Source organism: Rhinolophus sinicus, linkage group LG03 (genome assembly GCF_036562045.2).
Source record: "Rhinolophus sinicus isolate RSC01 linkage group LG03, ASM3656204v1, whole genome shotgun sequence".
Taxonomy (NCBI): domain Eukaryota; kingdom Metazoa; phylum Chordata; class Mammalia; order Chiroptera; family Rhinolophidae; genus Rhinolophus; species Rhinolophus sinicus.
The window spans coordinates 43,606,917-43,626,838 of NC_133753.1; the positions used below are offsets into that span (position 1 = coordinate 43,606,917).

Below are 19,922 nucleotides of genomic sequence, written 5' to 3' on the forward strand. Positions count from 1 at the left end.
TTTCATTTGTCACTTTTGGTTTTGCTAGGATCACTATCAGGAGTGCAAAGACTGAAGACAGATGGTCAGATCGCTGGGACAGCAGGTAGCCACTGAAAAGAAAAAGGAGTGACCATAGAAAACAGAGGCAATGACAAGAGAGAACACAGGAGAAACACCAAGCCGAGCTGCACAGCCATGTAGGGTCACTTAGCCTGGGAGGAGCAAATGGCTCTACACACCTCCAGGGGCCCAGGTGCATTGCTGAGTGCCAACGCCAAACACACAGACAAAATGGGTGGTGAGATTCAATGAAAGAGCAAGGTAAGCCCCATACAATTCTACAGCCCTAGAGGGCATCAATAAATCAAAGTTTAGTTCAGTACCATGTTCAAAACAAGGACTTGAGTCTCATCAAGAAAAGGTTAAATGATATTCACTACACTCTGTCAACAGGCTGCCAAGAGCAAATAGATTTTAGAAACATTTCTTTCTAAAAATGCAAATTTCCTCACTGATGTCAGAGCTTAAAATAGTAAATCTCAGTTATCTAGACAAGTAGGGCCACCTTATTTCCCAAAGATTTCACATGGCTAAGGTATCACGGTATGAGCGTACACACACAATGAATCAAAGTACTTCACAACACAGGCATTCAGGGACTTGGAGAGGGTCTGATCAGAACCTGAACATTTTAAAGTAAGAAGTTCTTTTAAGGGAAGCAACTCTGAGGCGTCAGACGGTATCGTTAAAACATCACTCATGTGCTGAGTTAGCTAGCTCCAAGCCGGATTAATCACCACCCACCAAAATGAAACTGGATTGCCGAGATTTCTGATTGGAGCTCGAGTTTCCTGTTATCTTGGCTACCCTTCCAATTCCTGTTCTATGGTCCAAATTTCATGTTCATGATTCTTATTCCTCTGTTCAACTTCTGATGTCATCTATTTGGATATCTGGTGTCTAACTCTGGCTTTGTCCTAGGATTCTACCTCCTGACTCCCAGACTGAGTCTGACATTCACCTCCTGCCACTCCAGGGCTGGCTCCTACCCCTTTGGTCTTGTTTTACTACTTCTTCACGCTTTGCCAGCCTATGCCAGGAGGTCAAGCTGCATCCCATAATAATGAGGTATGTTAACACTGGGCTTTGCTTGGCTATTTTGTACAGGTCTCCGAATACATCCATCTTGTTTGAATTAGGCTCCCTTAGGAGTGGTCCTTTTTGATCTGACTTTTCTCTAATAGGCACACTATATATATCATTGGATATCCATTTCTCAATGGAGTATATCCCTTACCCAAGGAGTAAAATGGCTCAAACCCTGTTGGTTATATTCACTCAGGAATAGGAGCCCTAAAAGTCAGATGCAAATGAAGATAAGATAGTTAATCGCCCTGTGGGATCTAAAAGGGCAGTCTTAGCCCTGAAAGTCTTTTATAGAAGAGATTCTCACACTTTAATGTGCAAAGAGTTATTTTTGCACATTAAACAAGTAAAAATGTAGATTCCTGGGTTCCACTCCTAGAAAGTCTAATTCAGAGATCTGGGTGTAAGAATCTGCATTTTTAACAAGAGACTTAGATAAATCTGATGCAGTTAGTCCTTGGACTAACTACCCTTTGAGACACAGTGTCTCACAGCAATGAAAAATCTGATAAACATGAGCAAGCACGGTAATTAAAGGACCCCACCAATCCTTTCTTTCTTAGAAGCTATGAAGCACCTTGCCTAAGTTAGGTCACCTGGCCAATTCTTTCCCAATATTCTTATTACTGAACATCAGCTCAGTTGCAAGATCAATTCATGTTTGTTTTGGTAAAGGCAACGTGAATTTCCCAAGTTTCTATAAAGAAGATATTTTAGTATGTTTTTAGAGTACATGGGAATAGGTGTCTAAGTTATCTTCTCAACTGAGGAAGAAATGCTATAGACACACATACAATTTAAGTTACATGTTATAGATTCTTCATCACGCAGACCTTCACTCCTTGGACATCACCTATGACAATTTCTAGAGTCTCAGGAATTTGCTCAGATCAAAAAAGTAAACTATTTTAAATTTAATATCAATCACTGCTACTTCAAATAAGACATGAAAATATCCATTTGATCCAGAAAAATCTTCAAATTAGCTCTCCAGCAATACACATGTTATGGTGATGAATATCTGTACCTGACCTTTCTGATGCCAAGGAGCCGGGCAGACCAAGAACAGTAGGGCCAACGGAGCACGGCAGGCTGTGCGTCTGGGTAGCCTACGTTTCCCCAGGCCCGTCACTAACCAATCCTGGAGGGGGACCTCAGGAAAATCAGTTTGTTTGGGAGGATTCTGATAGACATAGGATGCTTTTGGAATCTAAGATGACAGAAGATATTGATGAGCTATTAGATCCAGGAGGCCTGTCTGATATTTGAGATAATGGAGCCTCCATTTGTTTCAGGACGGTGCCTTCATTTTAGCACCAACACGGTTTATGGCTTGTCGGGGATATATGGACCGACGGATGCAACCATTAAGGATGTGAGAGCCCCATTCTTACTGTTATTGGGATATGTGTACGCGTTTGTTGTTTTCCTAGGAGGATCTTTATTTTTTCTCCCAAATCTCATAACTGGTTATACAGATGTTTAATTGAGAGGAATAATTATGAGTTACGATTTGTTTTTTGTTTCTTTCAAACTTTCCTATCTGAGTCATTTATTGCCTTCATTACAAGTGTTTTAAATATTGGAAAATTAAAGTTAAAAAAACACACAAAAACATTGCTGTTAGGCAAACCCACGTCCAGAAAAACTCGGGTTTAAAAAAAATGTTTCTTAATTGAGAGCCTTGTGTACAGAAAAAAGGAATTTAAAGTCAGAATAAGAAGCAGAAAAAGTTGACTGAGAAAGAAATGCAGGCAGATTAACTCCAAGAAGGCAAAGGGACAGTATAACTCGATGGGTAAGGATGATCAAAGGTAGGATGACGTAAAATGTGAGAATGCTAGTTAAAAGCACAAGAATTTAGGAGTATATTCTGGGGAAAATGTCTAATTAGGAAATTGAAGCTGAACTGTTGACCTGCAGCTTTTGAACATTTTTATCACTCTGATATGCTTTGGGTAAATAAAGCAAGGAAGACAAATTTTATTCAGCTTATGTTTGCTGTTCAACTCTGACCCTTGCTTTACTGACTGACTTTAAATATCTGTTATGGAAAAAAATGATACCACTTTAATTTCCGGCTCCATCCCCATCTGGCCAGGGAGAGGATGAATTAATATTATCGTGTTTTGTCTTTAGGGCTTCTGATACCCCCGCGGACCAGCCTGGGGGACAGTCTGGTTTGGCAGGGAGTCAGCTAGAATCAGAGCAGGATTCGGGACAAGGCCAGTTCACGTAACACAGCTCAGAGCCATACAGCACAACTTGCTCTGAGGATGTTGGGCACTGTGCTTCATTAGGAAACAAAATATAAGCTTTCCACACCATTAGGAATGACTTTAGGAGTGAAAGCACATAAGACGATGCCTCACCTCATCAACAATGCACTGCAGAAGCTGGAGAGGCTGCAATGGGAAAGAAGAGAGGAAAAAGTATTAGCCTCTATGCAATATCTTTACAGTGGAGTGGAAAGAAAAAATCATTAATGCAATAAAATATAGCAAGATTAATCAACAACAGCAAACTCTTATAAAAACATTGATGCTCAGGATGTTCTATTATTTCTAATGGTACCTAATCTAATACAGGCAGTTAAAGGTTTGCATTTTCTTCAAAATGCAATTTGCTAAGTTTAAAACAAGGCATTCAAGCATGCAAAGGAAGCAGCCATCAGGAAAAAGAAAAGTGAATTTTTTTCTGAACTCATAAAGCTTACCATTAAAGATCCCTGGTTTTTCTGAATCTGAAAAAAGGCAATATGTAATTAGCATGTCATAATCAAAATGACTCACTTGGACACATTATGATCACTGAGAGAAAATTATTGCATTGCTGGTGGCAATTTGTGGGCATGTGTTAACACAATTTACATAATGAAAATACACAAATGTTAATAGCTCGCTTCTCATTTATAGGCGAAAGTCAGCAGAATGTTAATTTCACACAACACTTTTTAGTACCCTCCAGGTTGTATTAGAATAGGGAGAAAAACCATAATCCATTTCAAAAGGCTGTTTACGATTCAGATATAAATAATGTTTTATATTGCTAGATTGTGAACACTGGGCTTAATGTTGCAATCATTGCTAATGTTATGAAGCTCACTCTTTTTAAATTAAAAACCGATTTATTTAAAATTGAAATTAAATCATAGTCAGAAATTAGAATTTTGGATTCCTGCCAGTGTCTGCTCACAATTCCCTATTTTGTGAAGAAAACTTTAATTATGTGGTTGAAGTATTTGCCTCTAACTCAGGAGTGGGGTGAAGACTCCACCTTTTCCAAAGTTCCTTCAGTCTGTTTCCAGGGCTGCAATGCTCTCTGGGAAAATCAAATTCATGCAAGTTTTACACTGTTTTTCCGGGATAAAAGCAGAGTGAAGTAAGAAATGCTTGTTCCTAATCAACATTCTAAAGCAGGCTGCTCACACATCTAACACCAATAAACCATCATTTCTCTTAGAAAGTTACTAATACGTGACACCAAATTAGTAAAACATCCACTTAGTAATTAAAGTATTAAACACTTCAATGCCCGGCCGCAATGCCTACAGTTATTACAAACTCAATGAAAATGGAGTCTGAGGTACTAAATTTCCTAAGAAGGAAGATAACAGGAACCAAATAGGATGAGTGAAGGGTCAGTGGGTTGCTGGGATAACTGAGCTCCAATCAGCTGGTAAAATATCAGGAAAATACCTGTAGTTTGCTATATGTTTTTACTGGTGCTTTGAAAGGTTCTTTCTCACATTCTCATTTGATTTGCCCAATGGTTGGCAGGGACGATCATCTCTATTCTATGATGGGAAGCTGGGCCTCCCAGAGGATGGGGCTGCCCGAAGGCCACAGGAACAGGCTGTGGCTTCTTCAACGCTTCTTTCTCTCCAGCATGTGCACTGTATCTGCCTTCAGTCATAGCATTACTTAAAAACAATTAGATTTGCATACATATTGGGCATGCTCAAGTTGATAAATTATCATTTTTGGCATGTGGGTTCTTCTCAACTAGACTGTAAGCTTCTCAAGGGCAGAAGCTGCATTTTGCATTTCTTTTGCATCCATATGGCTGATCAGCAGACTCTTCTGCCAGACCCACTGCCTAGTGCTCGAGCGTTTAAAAGTACTTCTCCACATATTATCACAACTGTACATGGTACCCACTCATCACTGCTCTTGGCTCATCACCCCCTCTGCAAACACCCCTCCCTGAAACCTGTCCCAGGCTGACTGGCTCTTTCTTAGTCCACTTTGCTAGTTCCCACTTAATGTCGTCCTACGTGACTGCTCCTTGTTCTCTAGTCCATGAGGACTTCTGGATAAGGCTCTACAGGTAGAGTTACATTAAAAAGCAAGACGAAGCTGTTAAGTACCATCCTGAAGTGGTTAAGGATTTTAGTAACAAGCCACACCACCTTTGAAAAATCTTGAAAAGCCCAGGTAACTTTTCCTATGAGGTATCTTTGCTTTTATATATTTTTTTGTGCACATGGATACTCCATATCCCCCCTAACCCGCATTCTTAGTAAGATACATCTACTTCAACAGGAAAGTTACTTGCAATGAACAAAGAATTAGAAATCCACTTGATATCAAAGAGAATGTTTTTCACAAATTTCCAACAGTCACGGAGATCACAACATTCTCCGAGGAAAACACGCAGCAGACATTCCAAGAGAGATGTTTCAAAATGAATTTTCAGGAATGGCTTGTGAGACATTGTTCCCAGTAACATGAGTGATGTGGCCCAAAGGAACTGAAGGGAGAACGTTTCCTTATGAACTGAGATCTCAGGGACTGTCTCCACCTTGCCTCACATGATGGGCTAAATGCATGGTTTAAGACAACTTAAAATTGTACTATTTTAATGTTGGCTCTTTACTACAAGAAGGGGAGAAACACCAATATCAAAGTCTTTTTTTTTTTTTTTTTACTGTTTTGCCCAGGTTTTTAAAGAGAGACATTGTTACCAGGTTTTATTACACAGTTTTGATAGTAACATATTGTATGAAATCATCTTCATAAATTTTGTATTAAGGTTGAGCCGTGCCAGTACCTGAAATTGATTCAAAATGCTTAAGATACTCAATTACTTTTTAACACTGTTACACAACACGGTGACTTATATCTTCCATTTCCCAAGAATTTGATGATGCAACATCATTGTAATTGATTCATTTTCTCAATTAAATAAAGCTACTGTGCTTTTCTTTATATGAATGCCACACAGACCACAGAGTTAGATGTATTATCTCCTTTCTCTGCCTCAGATATATTGCCTTAAAGGCTATGTTCTGTTCCTCTGTTAATTCCACCAGAAAATTTAATGCCACAGTCATATTTTTCAAATTCTGAACTGCCATGTACTCGACTGTATTTATATTAGGCATATTTTTCACTGCTAAACTCTTTGTTGTTTACCTTTTCCAAGATCACATTACGGTACAGGCGCAGCAACCATAAAACAGATCCAAACGAAGTCGACCTCCCGTCACTGCCCTGCGTTTGCACACAGTTCATGAACAAGTGAAACCCCTAGTTTTATGGCACATTAAACGTTGTACTAAGGGTGCTCGGTATAAAATGTTAGCCTTGTGAATGCCTCTCTTTATTCTGGGTCTGCCTTCCAAATGCTTAGCTGTGAGAGCAGAGTTCAGAGGGACACAATAATATTATGAGGGCTGACGTACTGCTGGTACCTCGTGACATATGAAATGCTGTTTAACTTGTCCAAGTCCACATTCCTGCTTGTATGTTTTACTGTGTTGAGCTTTCTATGCCTAACTAGAACTTTGGGACAATATACAGAACAATAATAATTGCTCCAGTCACACACTTTGCTAATCAGTCTCCAGAATTAGTAGCATTTTGATACACCAGTTAGATGAACCTCTTCTTCCTTCTGGGTATAGCTTTTTTCTTTTTCCAGTCCTTAGATCCAAGATTTTAAACATCCAAGAAGGGAAACTGATCCAAGAAGGGACAGTGATGCAAGACAGACCCTTCTGTGTTTAAACAGGGAAGAATGACTTCATAAGAGGCAGGCTTAAGTATCAGCTAGGTCTTGGGGTTATTGCAGCAACATATATCGTATTGTATTTCCTTGCAAGGACCATATAGCTGGCAATTAGAAAAGCTCCTGTAACGTGATTTTGGAAAATGATCCTGGAAAGGACATTGCCAATGCAAAAGTTTGCTTGTGGGGCTTCAACTATTTAGTCAATGACTGGTGGTAAAAAGCAACTTTGGAAGTCTCATGTTATGCTTCTATCTCTGTAGAGGTAATAATACTTTTTACATACAGTGGTAAAACCGACTTGGCTATTGGCCCTTTTACATTATACTCAGAAGCACAATCAGAAAACTAAAATGAATCCACCTATGTAACTTAGAGAAGACACCAGCTACAGCTACAGCTTTCATTTTCTCTTTTACTCTCTGAAATTATGGCTTGCCCTGTGGCTCTTGTCTGAGAGATTTATGTGTGACCTAGGTCAGATCTTCCAATATCAGTTGACAAATTTTCCCTTTACATATTTACTGCTTTTCGAGCTTGTGTTATTTTTCTTTTAAATAGAAAATGAGAAATATAAAATTAAATCATATGGTTGGAATTTTTAAAGAATATCATTTTTATTTCTTGTGCTACTGGCATCACATTCTAGCTTTCAGTGCTGAACTCTATTCTGTTTTTAAACTTCAAATTTCAGGAAGTGTAGCTATTTTGCAGAGACTCTCCTTTCAAATCAGATGCACTAAGCTAAATATAAACAGGGATTACGATAAATGGAGACTTTCCTATTCTAAATGAAGAATGACTTAAAGAATTTTTGAAATGGAAGGGATCTCAGGGATGATCTAGTTCAATTTAATCATTTTGCTGCCAGGGAAACTGAGGCTCAGGAGGCTACGTAGAGTGGGAAGAATGCGTAAACTCTGGAGTCAGAAAGACCCCTGGAATTCCAGTCAGGCCCCGATGGCCTCAGAAGATCCCTCCCTTCACTGGGCTCTGAGTTCTTGTCTATGAAGTAAAGGGATGAGCTAGGGGGGCCCACAGGTTCCTCAAAGGCAGAGCTTCCGTTCAGGTGCCACGATTGTTTTCCTTCCTGAGCGAGAACTGGTCCCGGTATTCCATCTAATTTTATCTGGCACTGTGTTGGGCGCTAAAATTTAGGGATGTATCACCTCCAATTCAGTATGATTTGGGAAAAAAAAAAGAAGTGCACAAATCTCAATAGCCTTCAATGAGAGAAAAAAAATCACTTCCACATGACCACAAGCTGAATACACACTGCTTAGTACCACTAAGAGTTCCCAAACAAAGGACCGTTTTGAAAAAAGGAACAGAATAAAATTTACTCTGGTTAACTACAAATGGAAATTTTGGCAAACTGACATTTTTAGATACTGAGGATAAGACAAAATAAACGAATACTATATATTATTTCTAACAGCATAAAATGAATAAGCGTAATTGACTTGTGCCATCCCATCTCCCCTGTTCATCAGTCTGTCCTTGTTCAAGTTCTTATCATGCCTGTGAGTCTATTCGCATATCTTGTATAGAACAGAATAAAACCCAAAACTAAGTCATAAGACTCATTTAAACAAAAATAAATGACTTAAAACAAAAATAAGTCATAGGAGGACTTAGCAGGGAGCTATTCAATAGGGTGTAAGAGAGTCACTGTGATTCCCACATTGTAAGATCCACTCGCTGGCACCTTCTCTCTGCCCCACACCTCAAACTCCAGCAGGGGTGCTGCATTTAGGAGCGACCAGTTTCGAAAAGTGAAAATGAGACTCCGTGAATTTAACAAACAGCCGGGTGGGAGAGAGAAACTGTAAGATGCCTAGAGGAGGGCACCGCTCAGATGGGACCATAAATTAGATCACTTGGCCCTTGCGACTTCCTGAGTATCAAGGACAATGCATTTTCACACAAAACACAACGGCTGGAGCGCCAAGGCACAGCACAACATGATTCATCTGCTGGGTGTGCCAGTCGGGGGGGGGCAGGGAGGACGGGCCTCACTGCCAGCCTTCTCTCTTTTATCCCTTGTGTATTTAAAATTGACATGGCTCATGTCCTACTCCGCATAGGTGTATAGAAGCCATAGTAAATAGTCCTCTGGGCAAGTGTATGTTTTATATCTAGAAGCTAAATATTTTGAAAAAAGCAGGAGCTTCAAACCACAATTCAAAATGATCAAATGTGAATTACAAAAGTAACCTTTTCCCTAATGGGACAGGGTCTGGCCAAGGAGTTCTTTAAGTCCTTTCCTTTCAAAGAAGATTGTAGACATTTGCTTTATCAATATTTTGTTTTCTTTGTTTCATAAAGGGTGGTCTTATTAAAATCTAGTTTAAGAATACCAGTTATGGGCCAGCCCGGTGGCTTATTTAATGTGACCTAGCTCTTCACCCTGGTCTGATCCTTGAGTCCCTTCTTCCTTACACACTCCTGGATGCTTCAAAGTGATGGAGAGCTGAAGTTTTCTGAATGTCCATTCTACCTCTTGTTCCAGTTCTACGTTCCTGACATTATGAATGCACGTCTTTTCTTAGTGCATTAGAACCCTAAGTATCTGAGGACAACAATCATCTCTCCTTGGAAGCTTTTATCCTTCAGGTATTAATGCTGGCTGGGTAGAGCGGGAATATGAACATGGAAGAAAAGAAAGGGGATAAAATTATTGAAGTCTAAGAATGTGTTTTGTTTCTTAGTTCCTCCTGATTCTAAAACCTGCTATCCCAACATATAAAAAAATAAAGCTAGACTAAATCATTAATTCATTGATGCATATACACGTGTGTTTAGCAAGTATGTGCTCGATGCCAGGCACTGTACTAGACTCTAGGGGCCCAGAAGATGGGTAAGATAAAATTGCTGTTCCACAAAAATAAAGTAACTTATTTAAGGTCCCTGAAACTTAGTGGCAGAGCTAACTAAGACTTAAGCACGGGGCTTATACTCTCCTCTAAATGACACTCAATATTGGGATAAAATACAACTCGCTGGACTCAGGGCACTGTAGATTTCTAAGACAGCTTCCCCCAACAGGTGATGTTTCCAGGCATTGAAAAGAAGGTTTTCTTTCAGGGCTAAGACTCCACATATCACTGCATTTTAAAAATTTTTAACCATGATACGAACTTAATTGTCAGACCGCGTATGTTTGACAATATTGGCCTGCTGAGATTTTGAAATATGCTGCCATTGTAGCCAATACGTGGTTCCTATGGAATTAGGAAGGAAAGAATCTTGAAATATAGTCACACATAACCATGTTAATTAACGTGTGTCTTACTGGCTTGACTGTAAATGAAATTCAAAATAGATTTAAAGAAAAGAAGTCATGGATATGGAATGAATAAAGTTTGACTTATGCTTCAGAGTTTTAGTTTACACCTCTTATATTTTGATATAGGTAAAATCAGGTTTCAGTACACTCCAAAAGAGTACTTGGGAGATGGTGATGAGAATAGCTGACGGTGTGGAAAAGAGGAGGAAACTGCTCATATAAGAAGAAAGGAGACCACAGAAGTATCTAGTCCAGCACTTTTGGACTGTTTACCAAGTAACTCTTAGTTCCTACAAGATATTACTTAGATACATTTTAAAAATTAACAGATAAAGGCAGAACTACTCGTGTGTTTGTGTGTACATGGATGTATGCATGTGCTGGGGAGTGGATTCCCACCTACTCTGTGTCATGTCTTCCCATAATTCTGCAAGTTGCTGACCTAGAACACATCCATCATTTTCCAGATGAGGAAAAACTGAGGTCTAAAAAGGAAAAAGGTCAAGCCAGGACCAGAACTCAGGTTAGCTGTGTGTGTTTGGGCGGAAATCGCATACTGACAGTAATATAACTTGTGACTTGCTGGGGTGTCACTTGCTGCCTCGCCGTCCCTCTACCCTCAGTCATTGAGTGTTTCCAGCTGCCTGGCTGTCAAGGAGGCATAGGGCTGTCCAAAGAGTAGGGGCTGGACTGAGGCCTTTGGCTGAGGGTTTTTTGTTTACTATATTTACCAAACTAGAACTAGGACTACAGTCAAGGTCTCCTCACACCCAGAATGGTGCTCTCTGCAACCTGTTTCTGAGCAGAAAACAAGACGAGCTTCATGACCCTCTTCTGTCTTTCTTTCCTCCTCTGAGCACCTTTCCTCACAAGACTATTCTATCCCTCAGCTTTTCCTTCCTTCTCTCCATGGCAGTCACCACCTGTAGACCTTGACAGGATACAGCACAACCGAGTCCACACTTGGTTCTAAGTGGTTGCCTCATTTTCCCACAATTCCTTGGAGATGACACCTTGGCTCTGTGCATAAACAGACAACTGCCTCCTTTCCTAGCTTCTAAGTGGTTCCTGGAACCCACTTTCCACCTGGTGTGTCCTGGGCAATCTCTAGCCCTAAATCAAATCAGCTCTTTGCTCCTTTTAGGCAACTCATTGATTTTTCAATGAATTTAGCTTGTCTGTTTTATTGGCACTAAAGAGGGTTGGGTTCTTAGCATCATTAACATTTTAGTTGAGGAAGAATCCCCAACGCCCCCTGCCTCGCCCTCCCACCCCCCAAATTGATCCAGAACTGTTAAACATCTAAAAAGAAATCTGTGCTCAAACAAAGCTGGGCCAGGTCTGCCCCCTTTTTAACTTAGATGCCAATGAGCTCCTCGCCCCAAATCTACCTAAGTTTTCTAATCTAAATGGTGGTAAGTAAAACACTGGCGTACAATAAAAGTTGATGTCTTTGCCTATTGCTGCTGCTCCTACTACTGTTGAGGACCACTTTCCTCCCAGGGATCCATATTCAGCAATTACCTGGCAATCATGGAGCATCCTGGGACAGTGATTTCCACTCTGCAGACACACCAGTCGGAGGCAGTACTTGAGTGGATGGGTGTGTAAAATAAGGATGGCCATTTGGGCTCAATGCCTCCAGTGCCTTATCCTACCTTCTCCCCCCACCATCCCTCTAGAGTGGGAGACAGTCTGACCCTGTTGCTGAATAGCTGGCAATCATAAGTGAGTAATTTAATGGCTATGGGCCCCCATTTCCTCCTCTACAAAATAAAGGAGTTGGACTTGATCATTGTTAGATCTCTTTACATCCTGAAATTGTATGATTCTATGGAGTAGCAGACGGCACCAGTAAAAGCAAAAGGGGAAAAATGGAAGGCCTCCCAGAACACAGAGCCTGAGAGATAGAAAAGATGGCAGCCATCACCTGAAAGCCACACTGGGCACCAAGTTCATTACTTCAAACTTCAATTCTATTTCTGGGCTAAACTAATTATTTAAAAATTGTAAAAGAATCATGGTCCCCAGTTACTGAACTAAAAATGACTAGATTCTGTACATAATTCTATATACTATGATTGTGATTGTGAATGATAAATTATAACTCAAAAAGGAAAGCTGTAAAGGAAGGCTCTTATGGGATCAGAAAAGTAATTCATTTTAGTCCTACCTGGTGTGAGACATGGTCATATATTTTCAGAGTTACATAGGTAAATCCCTGAAGTACTTTCTGGAAATATAAATAATACTAATATTACCTTGCTCTTGTTTACCACCTTATATTTTTCAAAGTGCTCTCTGAGGCATTAGTTTATTTGATCTTGACAGTTCCGCCCCCTCTCTTACCAGAGCAGTCTAGAAAATGTCCTATAATGTGCCAAGTCAAATTCATAGAGGGTCGCAGGGAACTCCTCAGAGGCATGTGCCAACTGATCTTAGGGGCAGAGATCTTAAAATGCAATGATTTCCAACCTCAGACAGGCTCCCACTCATCGCAAAGGGATTCAAAAAATTCTCAAAACCAATTTCATTATCTTGTCTCTGATACACTTGCCATTTCTATCCTGATACCACCACCTCTCTCCTCTAACATTCTTCCCTCCCAGTGTTACTATAAGTTACCTAGGGACATTCCTAAATGGTTAGGGGAAGGAAAGGAACAATAGTAGTAGTATACTATTGAAGTACTGTTAACAGAAGGACACCAAATGCAACATGCTGCCTTAGACCTTTATCTTTTACTACTTGCTTCTCCTTTTGATTAAAATGTCTGGAAAGTTCTTTCCCATCCTTCTAACCTCAGAACCTCAGCTCAAGTATCACCTATTCTGTGAAACCTTCATGGCTTCCTGAAGTGCGCTGACCTCTTCCTCTTGAGGCCAGAGCAGACCACCTCTTGTAGGACTCTTTTTATATCAACTGCCGTTTGTCTATGTTTTCTCCCCCAAAGATTCGAGTCTTTGAGAGTAGGGACCACATCTGTTTCATTTCTGCACTCCCAATGCTTAGCACAGCGTCAGGGACAGAGTAGATGCTCAATGACAAATACATATATATGTTGAATTAAATTGAGATGTACATCATACAATAGTTTAGAAGGTGCTATAAAATAAAACCACAGCGTTATTGCTTAAAAAAAAGATAGGAATCACTAACATAACTAGCTAACTAAATATGCCTCGATTGAGGTATTAACAAGTAATTTATCTTTAATGGAGAATACCTCATTTCTAATCTACCCTCACTTTGGGGTGATTTCTCTTTCATTTCTGCTCTATTTTAAAGATACACTGGGACCCCACCTCCTGTTTTTGGCATAATCTAAGCAAATAAAATTATGAGACCTCTTGATAAGTATGATATAATACTAGGAGAGGAAATTGACATGGGCAATTAAAAAATTCCTGGGAAGAAGTAAATGTGTATAAGTAAACATCTTCATATCACTTAAATTTCATCTCTGCATATTATGGAACATAAAATCTGATTTTATGGCTTGAAATATCAGTACATTTTATGGCTTGAACTATCAGTACATTTAAAATGTTTATGTCTTAAATAGCAAGGACAAAAATCAACAATGAATTAAAAAACATGTAGGCTAGAAATCTGTTTAGGGAAAAAACTGCCTGCATATTGCTCTTTTGGACTCTTACCAAGTAAAGATGAGTAGAGAGCTCACACAAAAAACTTATTACTAAAATCCTTGATGTTCTGAACTTCAAAAAGTTCATGTAAGAAATAATAGATTCCAAACACCTCTTCAAAAAGGCAAACTTTTTAGGTATTATTTCGTAAGTCTATGTCAGTCTGGGCATGATCAGTACATTAATATATAAATAAGACAGTGACAGCTATTGTCTAAATTTAATATTGAATATACAATGAAGTTAAATTATCAAAATTAGGATTAGTAACAATATAGTCAAAAGCTTTTAAAACATGAGTAAAATTAGGTGTAAAAATTTTAGTACTTTGGCATTAGCTTTTGAAAAGTATTTAATATTTTAAAACAGTTTTCAGAACATGTGTTTTCTACTCTATTATGAGACAAATACTCTGTCCAGAGCACAATTTATTACTACAAAATAAATGAATGTTTAAAAGACAGTCTGTCAATTGAAAAAAGAAAACACATTAAAATAGCAGGTTTCTAAGCTAAGTTAAAATATTTTCTCCTTGACAAGCTGCTTACATTTAAATGAAAACAGCAAATGTGGTCAATACTATGGATTACATATAATAAAGAGGACCTTAGATCATGTTAATACAAGGATCACAAAGCAGTAACTTCAATTAAAACCACCCAATTATTTAGCAAACTTTCAGATACAGCAAATAAATTAATGTGTTTTAAATGAAAGTGCTCAGATAAGTAGCTTGTTGACCTATGAGTCTCACTAGCAGCAATCACAGCAAAGCCAGAATCTGCTGAAGCAAGGCAGAGCCCCCAAATCAAACAAATGGTATTAGTAATTCAAAAGCATTTGCAAAACACACTTCCTTGGTTAGTAGCAGGGGGTTCTGAGCAAACCCACCTACAGCTTCCCTCATATTCCGATACACAGTGTGTAGGGGGTGAACACCTATTATTTCTCTTACCCACCAACAACCGGGGTATTTTGCTTTTAACGACAGGATATTTTCATCTCTGTATTATCTTGTGAAAAAGGACAGTCGTTATACTATTAAGAATGCATGTTTTTCACTTAAAATCCCCTATTATCCACTTATGTTTAACTTGTATTGGGATTTAAGAATGCCTCTTTATTGAGACAAGTAATATGTCATCATTTTGTTCAGCTAACAGGCCTGACAGACCCTGTCTCCTTGAGTTAAGAACAGTAGATCTCTATTTTGTACATTGGTGGCAAAAGCTGGCAGAATAAATGAGAATTAGCCAATTGGAAGTAAAGGTTTTTAATCTTAAAGATCCAGGCTTTCTTTTTACCTTAGCCTTAATTATTCTATTTGCCCAGACGATAGTACATTTTTTCAATAAAAGTGATCTCTCTAGATATATTGCAATAATTTATTTGAATGCCATTCTTATGTACTTTTAACAAATAACATCACTATTCACTATATCTCTTATGTTTTTGATCCTTCTTACTACTTATCATCTTTATCTGAAACAGATTTTTAACAGATAATCTTGATCTTACAACAATATCTTGCATGCATTTTATTCAAATAATTCTTAAAAACAGCTTAAAAAGCCGTTTGGAATAACATCAAGCTGGCCATCAATCAAACGAAAAAATTCCGCTGGCGGTTGTATAAACATCAGATCAAGTCTGATGTCTTCAAGGATTTCAGAGTGAACCATAAAAAACTCCATTAACTTCTGACAAAGAATGCAAATTAATCACAACATGGGGTGAAATGAAATTAAAGGCTCTTTTCTAATCAATGACAAGGCAGGATGAAATATTTGTTACTCTCTCTGCACTCAGACTGCCAGGGATGTTTGCACTTCCCTTGTAAAGCCCCAAATGTAAGGTGTGAGTACAGATTCACCCACAGTCTCTGTTTAGCCCTCTATCATCTGCCCCCCCCCCCCCCCCAGCTATCTGCTTACAAGTCCTGGAGATTCACAAAACACACTAATCATCTGAATCTCAGGTGCATCCAATTTGTTATTCACACTCTCCCATGCCAGTGAAAAGCCTGGCGCAGACAGATGCACCAGGAACCCTAAATGACAGTTTTGGCCTCCGGAAGTACGATCACTACAGCAAAATCTAGTACAGCCTCCAGGTGAAATGTCTGGAGCTCCATATGGAGCAGGGAAAATTAACAACAAGATGAAAATCACTGCAGCAGCGGGGAGCCGGAATTTTTGAAAAAAAAAAAAAAAATGAAATTTAAAGATGAAGAAAGAGAAGTAATAAATTAATGGGGTGTGAAAACATTCAAAGCTTTACAATACCAGGGGCACTATTTGCTCAGATTTTTTTCCTTTTTTTAACTTCAGGTCATTTTGATGTAATTTATTAACCAAGATCAGGAAATGTAGCCAAAAGAAGAACAACATTTTTATACATGCAAAAGTACTTTAAATACATTTGTGTCTGTATTATCTTTCTTTTCCGGTGGCATCTTGCTTACCACATTTCCAAACGCCAGAGCTGGGGCAGCCCCTGAGAAGTCGCCTTAATGGATTTACTATCACCCGAATGCAGGGCACTACTGTAAAGTTTGAATGAAGGATGACGATTTTTTGCAGGCAATCTTTTTCATTTCTCCTAAATTACGGTGTCATTAAACAAACCATTGCCCACCATCGTGTTTTTTAAGTCAACTGAATTTGGAGCGACATGATTAACTAGACACAGCTCCAGTCCTGGTCCAGACCTGCTCAGCTTTTCAGATTACTATTAAAGCTCAATTGTTCAAGAAATTGAGACACTATCTGTTTGCAAAATGTTTAAAAACACATTTTTTCATTTCTTATTGCAGAATATGCTTTAAAGGCACGGAGGATTTAATGGCACTGGGGTCAGTACGAGTTCTGGGGCCCTCCAGATCCTCCTGTCACTCTGCTAAACACATGGTACGAAAAGCAAAAGGGCTCCAGGGAATGGTCCTGTCATCATCTACAATGGCACAAGCCTCCGATGTGCAGCATTTCTCATCTACACAAGAGGCCTCCCCAGGGCAAACGAGGCCAACCAACAGAAGGGCTCAGTGGGGCAGAGTGGGAAGAGCAGTGGCATGAAGAGCCAACCAAATCCAGACTACACAGAGCCCTTCTTTGGTTTCGCTGCCTGCAAGCCCTAGACCTAACTGTACCCATTCCTCCCTGAGGTAAGGTGCCTTGCCTCTGAGCCTCAGTCTGCTCACCTGGAGGCTGGGAAGAATAGTCTGCAGGAGGCATGGACAGCCTGAGTCAGGTAACAGAAAGTGCTCTATGTTGAAGAAGTGCTAGATGAATCGAAGACACCACTGTTCTTCCTCTTATAAGCTATAGTAACAAGGCTCTGCATTTTTAGTGCTCCTTACCTTTTTTCTGTAGAGTCCTAAACTGCATGCCAATGAGGCATTGCAATTTTAAGGGCTAAAGGAAACCAAAATAGTACTTTCAAATACCAAATAAAAGCAAAACGATGAAATTCATATCAGACGATTATTGGCAACAAAAATCCCTTCCTTTAACCTTTCTGTTGGTCCCAGGCCACTGACTCCTCTCTGCTCTCTTCCTAACACCCCTCCCTCATCTGTGTCCCAGGCGGTACACTGTGTGTCACTAGCAGGAAGAGGCGTTGCTAACGACGTTGTCAGCAGCACTGACGCTGGGCTGAGGGCAGGACGAGTCTGGAAGCTCGCCTCTCCTCCCCACTTTCCCTCTGCTCATTTTACACTTGCTCCAGTTGAGGCTGGCAGGTTGCTGAGCACATCCTTTTGCAGCCTTCGATTGACAATTAGAAATTCATTTTGTGCAACAGCCCAACATCCGGGCCAGTGGGGTGGCCCTTTACTTTTCCAAGTGGTGTCATATCCATCTCATTTGATCTGCATACTTCCCCTAATGAGACAGGAAAGGTAAGTATCAGGAATATCATTTTAGAGATAAGAAAACAGGCCTCTAAGGGTTACAAAGCAAGAATGAAAGCCTGCGCTGACCAGAGAGTTTGTGGCAGAGCTGGTTTTAAATCTCATCTTCTGTTTCCTTGTCCGGAGCTCTTTCCAACAGGCCACTCTTCTTCTCAATTTGCCACTAGTGAAGAGGGCTCAGGTCTGGTGCCCAGAGCAGCAATGCCCTGGTACTGTCCCCAGCGCCAGGGACAGAAGGGACTGACAACTACGTAATCTCAAGGATATGTGAAAGGCTTCTACGTGTTCAAGGCCCAAACCAGTGGGTGACACTGGGATGGGGCAGTCCTCAGCCTGGTAAACAGAACCCTGCTTTGACTCCATGGCTGCTCTGTAAAATAGTGTGTTTCCTATCACAGAGGGTGTTCAAGCAGAGTGTGGACGTTTGCTTTTCAGATATGGAAGAGAGGTTTGATTTAATGATGTCTAAGATCCCTTCCAATCCTTAGAGTCCATGATTCATTCCTGACTACTCCATTTGGGATTCAATGGCACCAAACCAGCTGCAGTTCAATAGTGAGCACGTCAGTCATTCTATTTGCCCAGTTTATTAGGGGAGGCGATCTCACAAAGTGGCTCAGGGTTCAAATGAGGTAAAATGGTCTAAAGAGAAGGTACTATTTCATAATCCAGTCTCCGTGATACTATAGAAATAGTTTTCTTCATGTGCTTTGTTTGAGGGCAAAAGAGAGGGGGCAAGAAAGGAATTTATAAAGTATTCTTTCCCAATCTTCAGTCTATAGTACGAAGTCTGTAAAATAAATGCCAACTCTACCAATAGTCATTATTGATTCTAACAACGAAGCACACAAACTTCTGTTGAAAAGTCTGGGAAACAGGCCTGATGGCATCTCAAAGCTGCTTCTATTATTTGAAGTACGTAAAAGTCCCAATTTGGTAACAATATTCTATCATGATGCAAGGAATACAGTTTGCCCCCCAACTCTGGCATAAAGGTCATTGCTAACTAGGGAGTTCAGCACTTTAGAATTTTCCCACTTCCACTTTGACCCATCAAGTAAACGTGTACTTAGACATTCAAGAAAACAACACCGCAAAGGTGTACAGCCTCTTCCCAAATCTGACCAGAGCCTTCAAATGCTTCATTTGTCAAATGCACTGGCAATCCGTTTCTCAGACTTATCCCTTACCCGATCTGACTGATTAATTACCCTAGACATTAGGAATCTCAAGAATATAGCTAGATTCTTAATCTTTGGCATTTTTATTAGCTGGCTTACAAGTTTGCTACCATGACGTGTGGTAGATATAGAATATAGGGCCTCTTCATTTACAGAATTTTAGGAGACTGCATAAATTGGCCAAATAGTGACTTCTTTAAAAATTACTGACAGAATAAGAGGCTTACGAAGATAAATATTCTAATGGACTATAAATCCTGAAAATGTGATTTTAATTTGATGGGCTACCTAGAGCTAAGCAGCCAGGCTGTATATACTAAAATCTCACTAAATGCTAGAATGAATGCCAAGCGATTACTACATTTTAGGTTTTTCTTTTTAAGGAAAAGATTATGTTTAAACAAGGCTTCAAATTTGAAAAGTGAGACTAACGCTCTTGAACCTAACAACTTGGACAGTTTCCGTTCCACTTATCTGATGGCTTTAACTGTAAAAGAAAAAGGATACAAAAGAGACGTTTCAGCGAGTGAAGGGTCTTTAAATGTCCACATGGGTATCAGGAGAATTTGCTTAAAACCGCTTATAAAGATGGTAGAGAGGAGCCCCATCCTATTATTCAATAACCATGTTTGTGATGCATCTGCATAATCTAACCATGCATAAATTAGTATGTGTAATACAACACTTATTTGCATAATAATAGCAAGTTAATAGATGCTTAAAGAGCAGAGACCAACACCACCTTTAAATCA

General features: G+C 39.6%; 1 protein-coding gene across 11 annotated transcripts in view; it reads right to left on the reverse strand.

Moving 5' to 3' along the window:
• Positions 1-19,922, reverse strand: part of MAP2K5 (mitogen-activated protein kinase kinase 5) — a 228,634-nt gene that overhangs the window by 55,733 nt on the left and 152,979 nt on the right. For 5 of the 11 annotated variants that reach the window (XR_002136832.2, XM_019725621.2, XM_074327520.1 and 2 more), the window contains 2 exons: positions 3,845-3,871; positions 3,501-3,533 (listed from right to left, as the gene is read on the reverse strand). Coding sequence is in view for 8 of the 11 variants with exons in the window: in XM_019725621.2 (XP_019581180.1) it covers positions 3,501-3,533; positions 3,845-3,871 (60 nt within the window). In the remaining 3 variants the exon portion in view is untranslated. Of the gene's footprint in view, positions 1-3,500; positions 3,534-3,844; positions 3,872-4,404; positions 4,450-19,922 lie in introns of all 11 variants that reach the window. The other 6 variants (XR_012494694.1, XM_074327517.1, XM_074327515.1 and 3 more) reach the window with 2 other exon arrangements.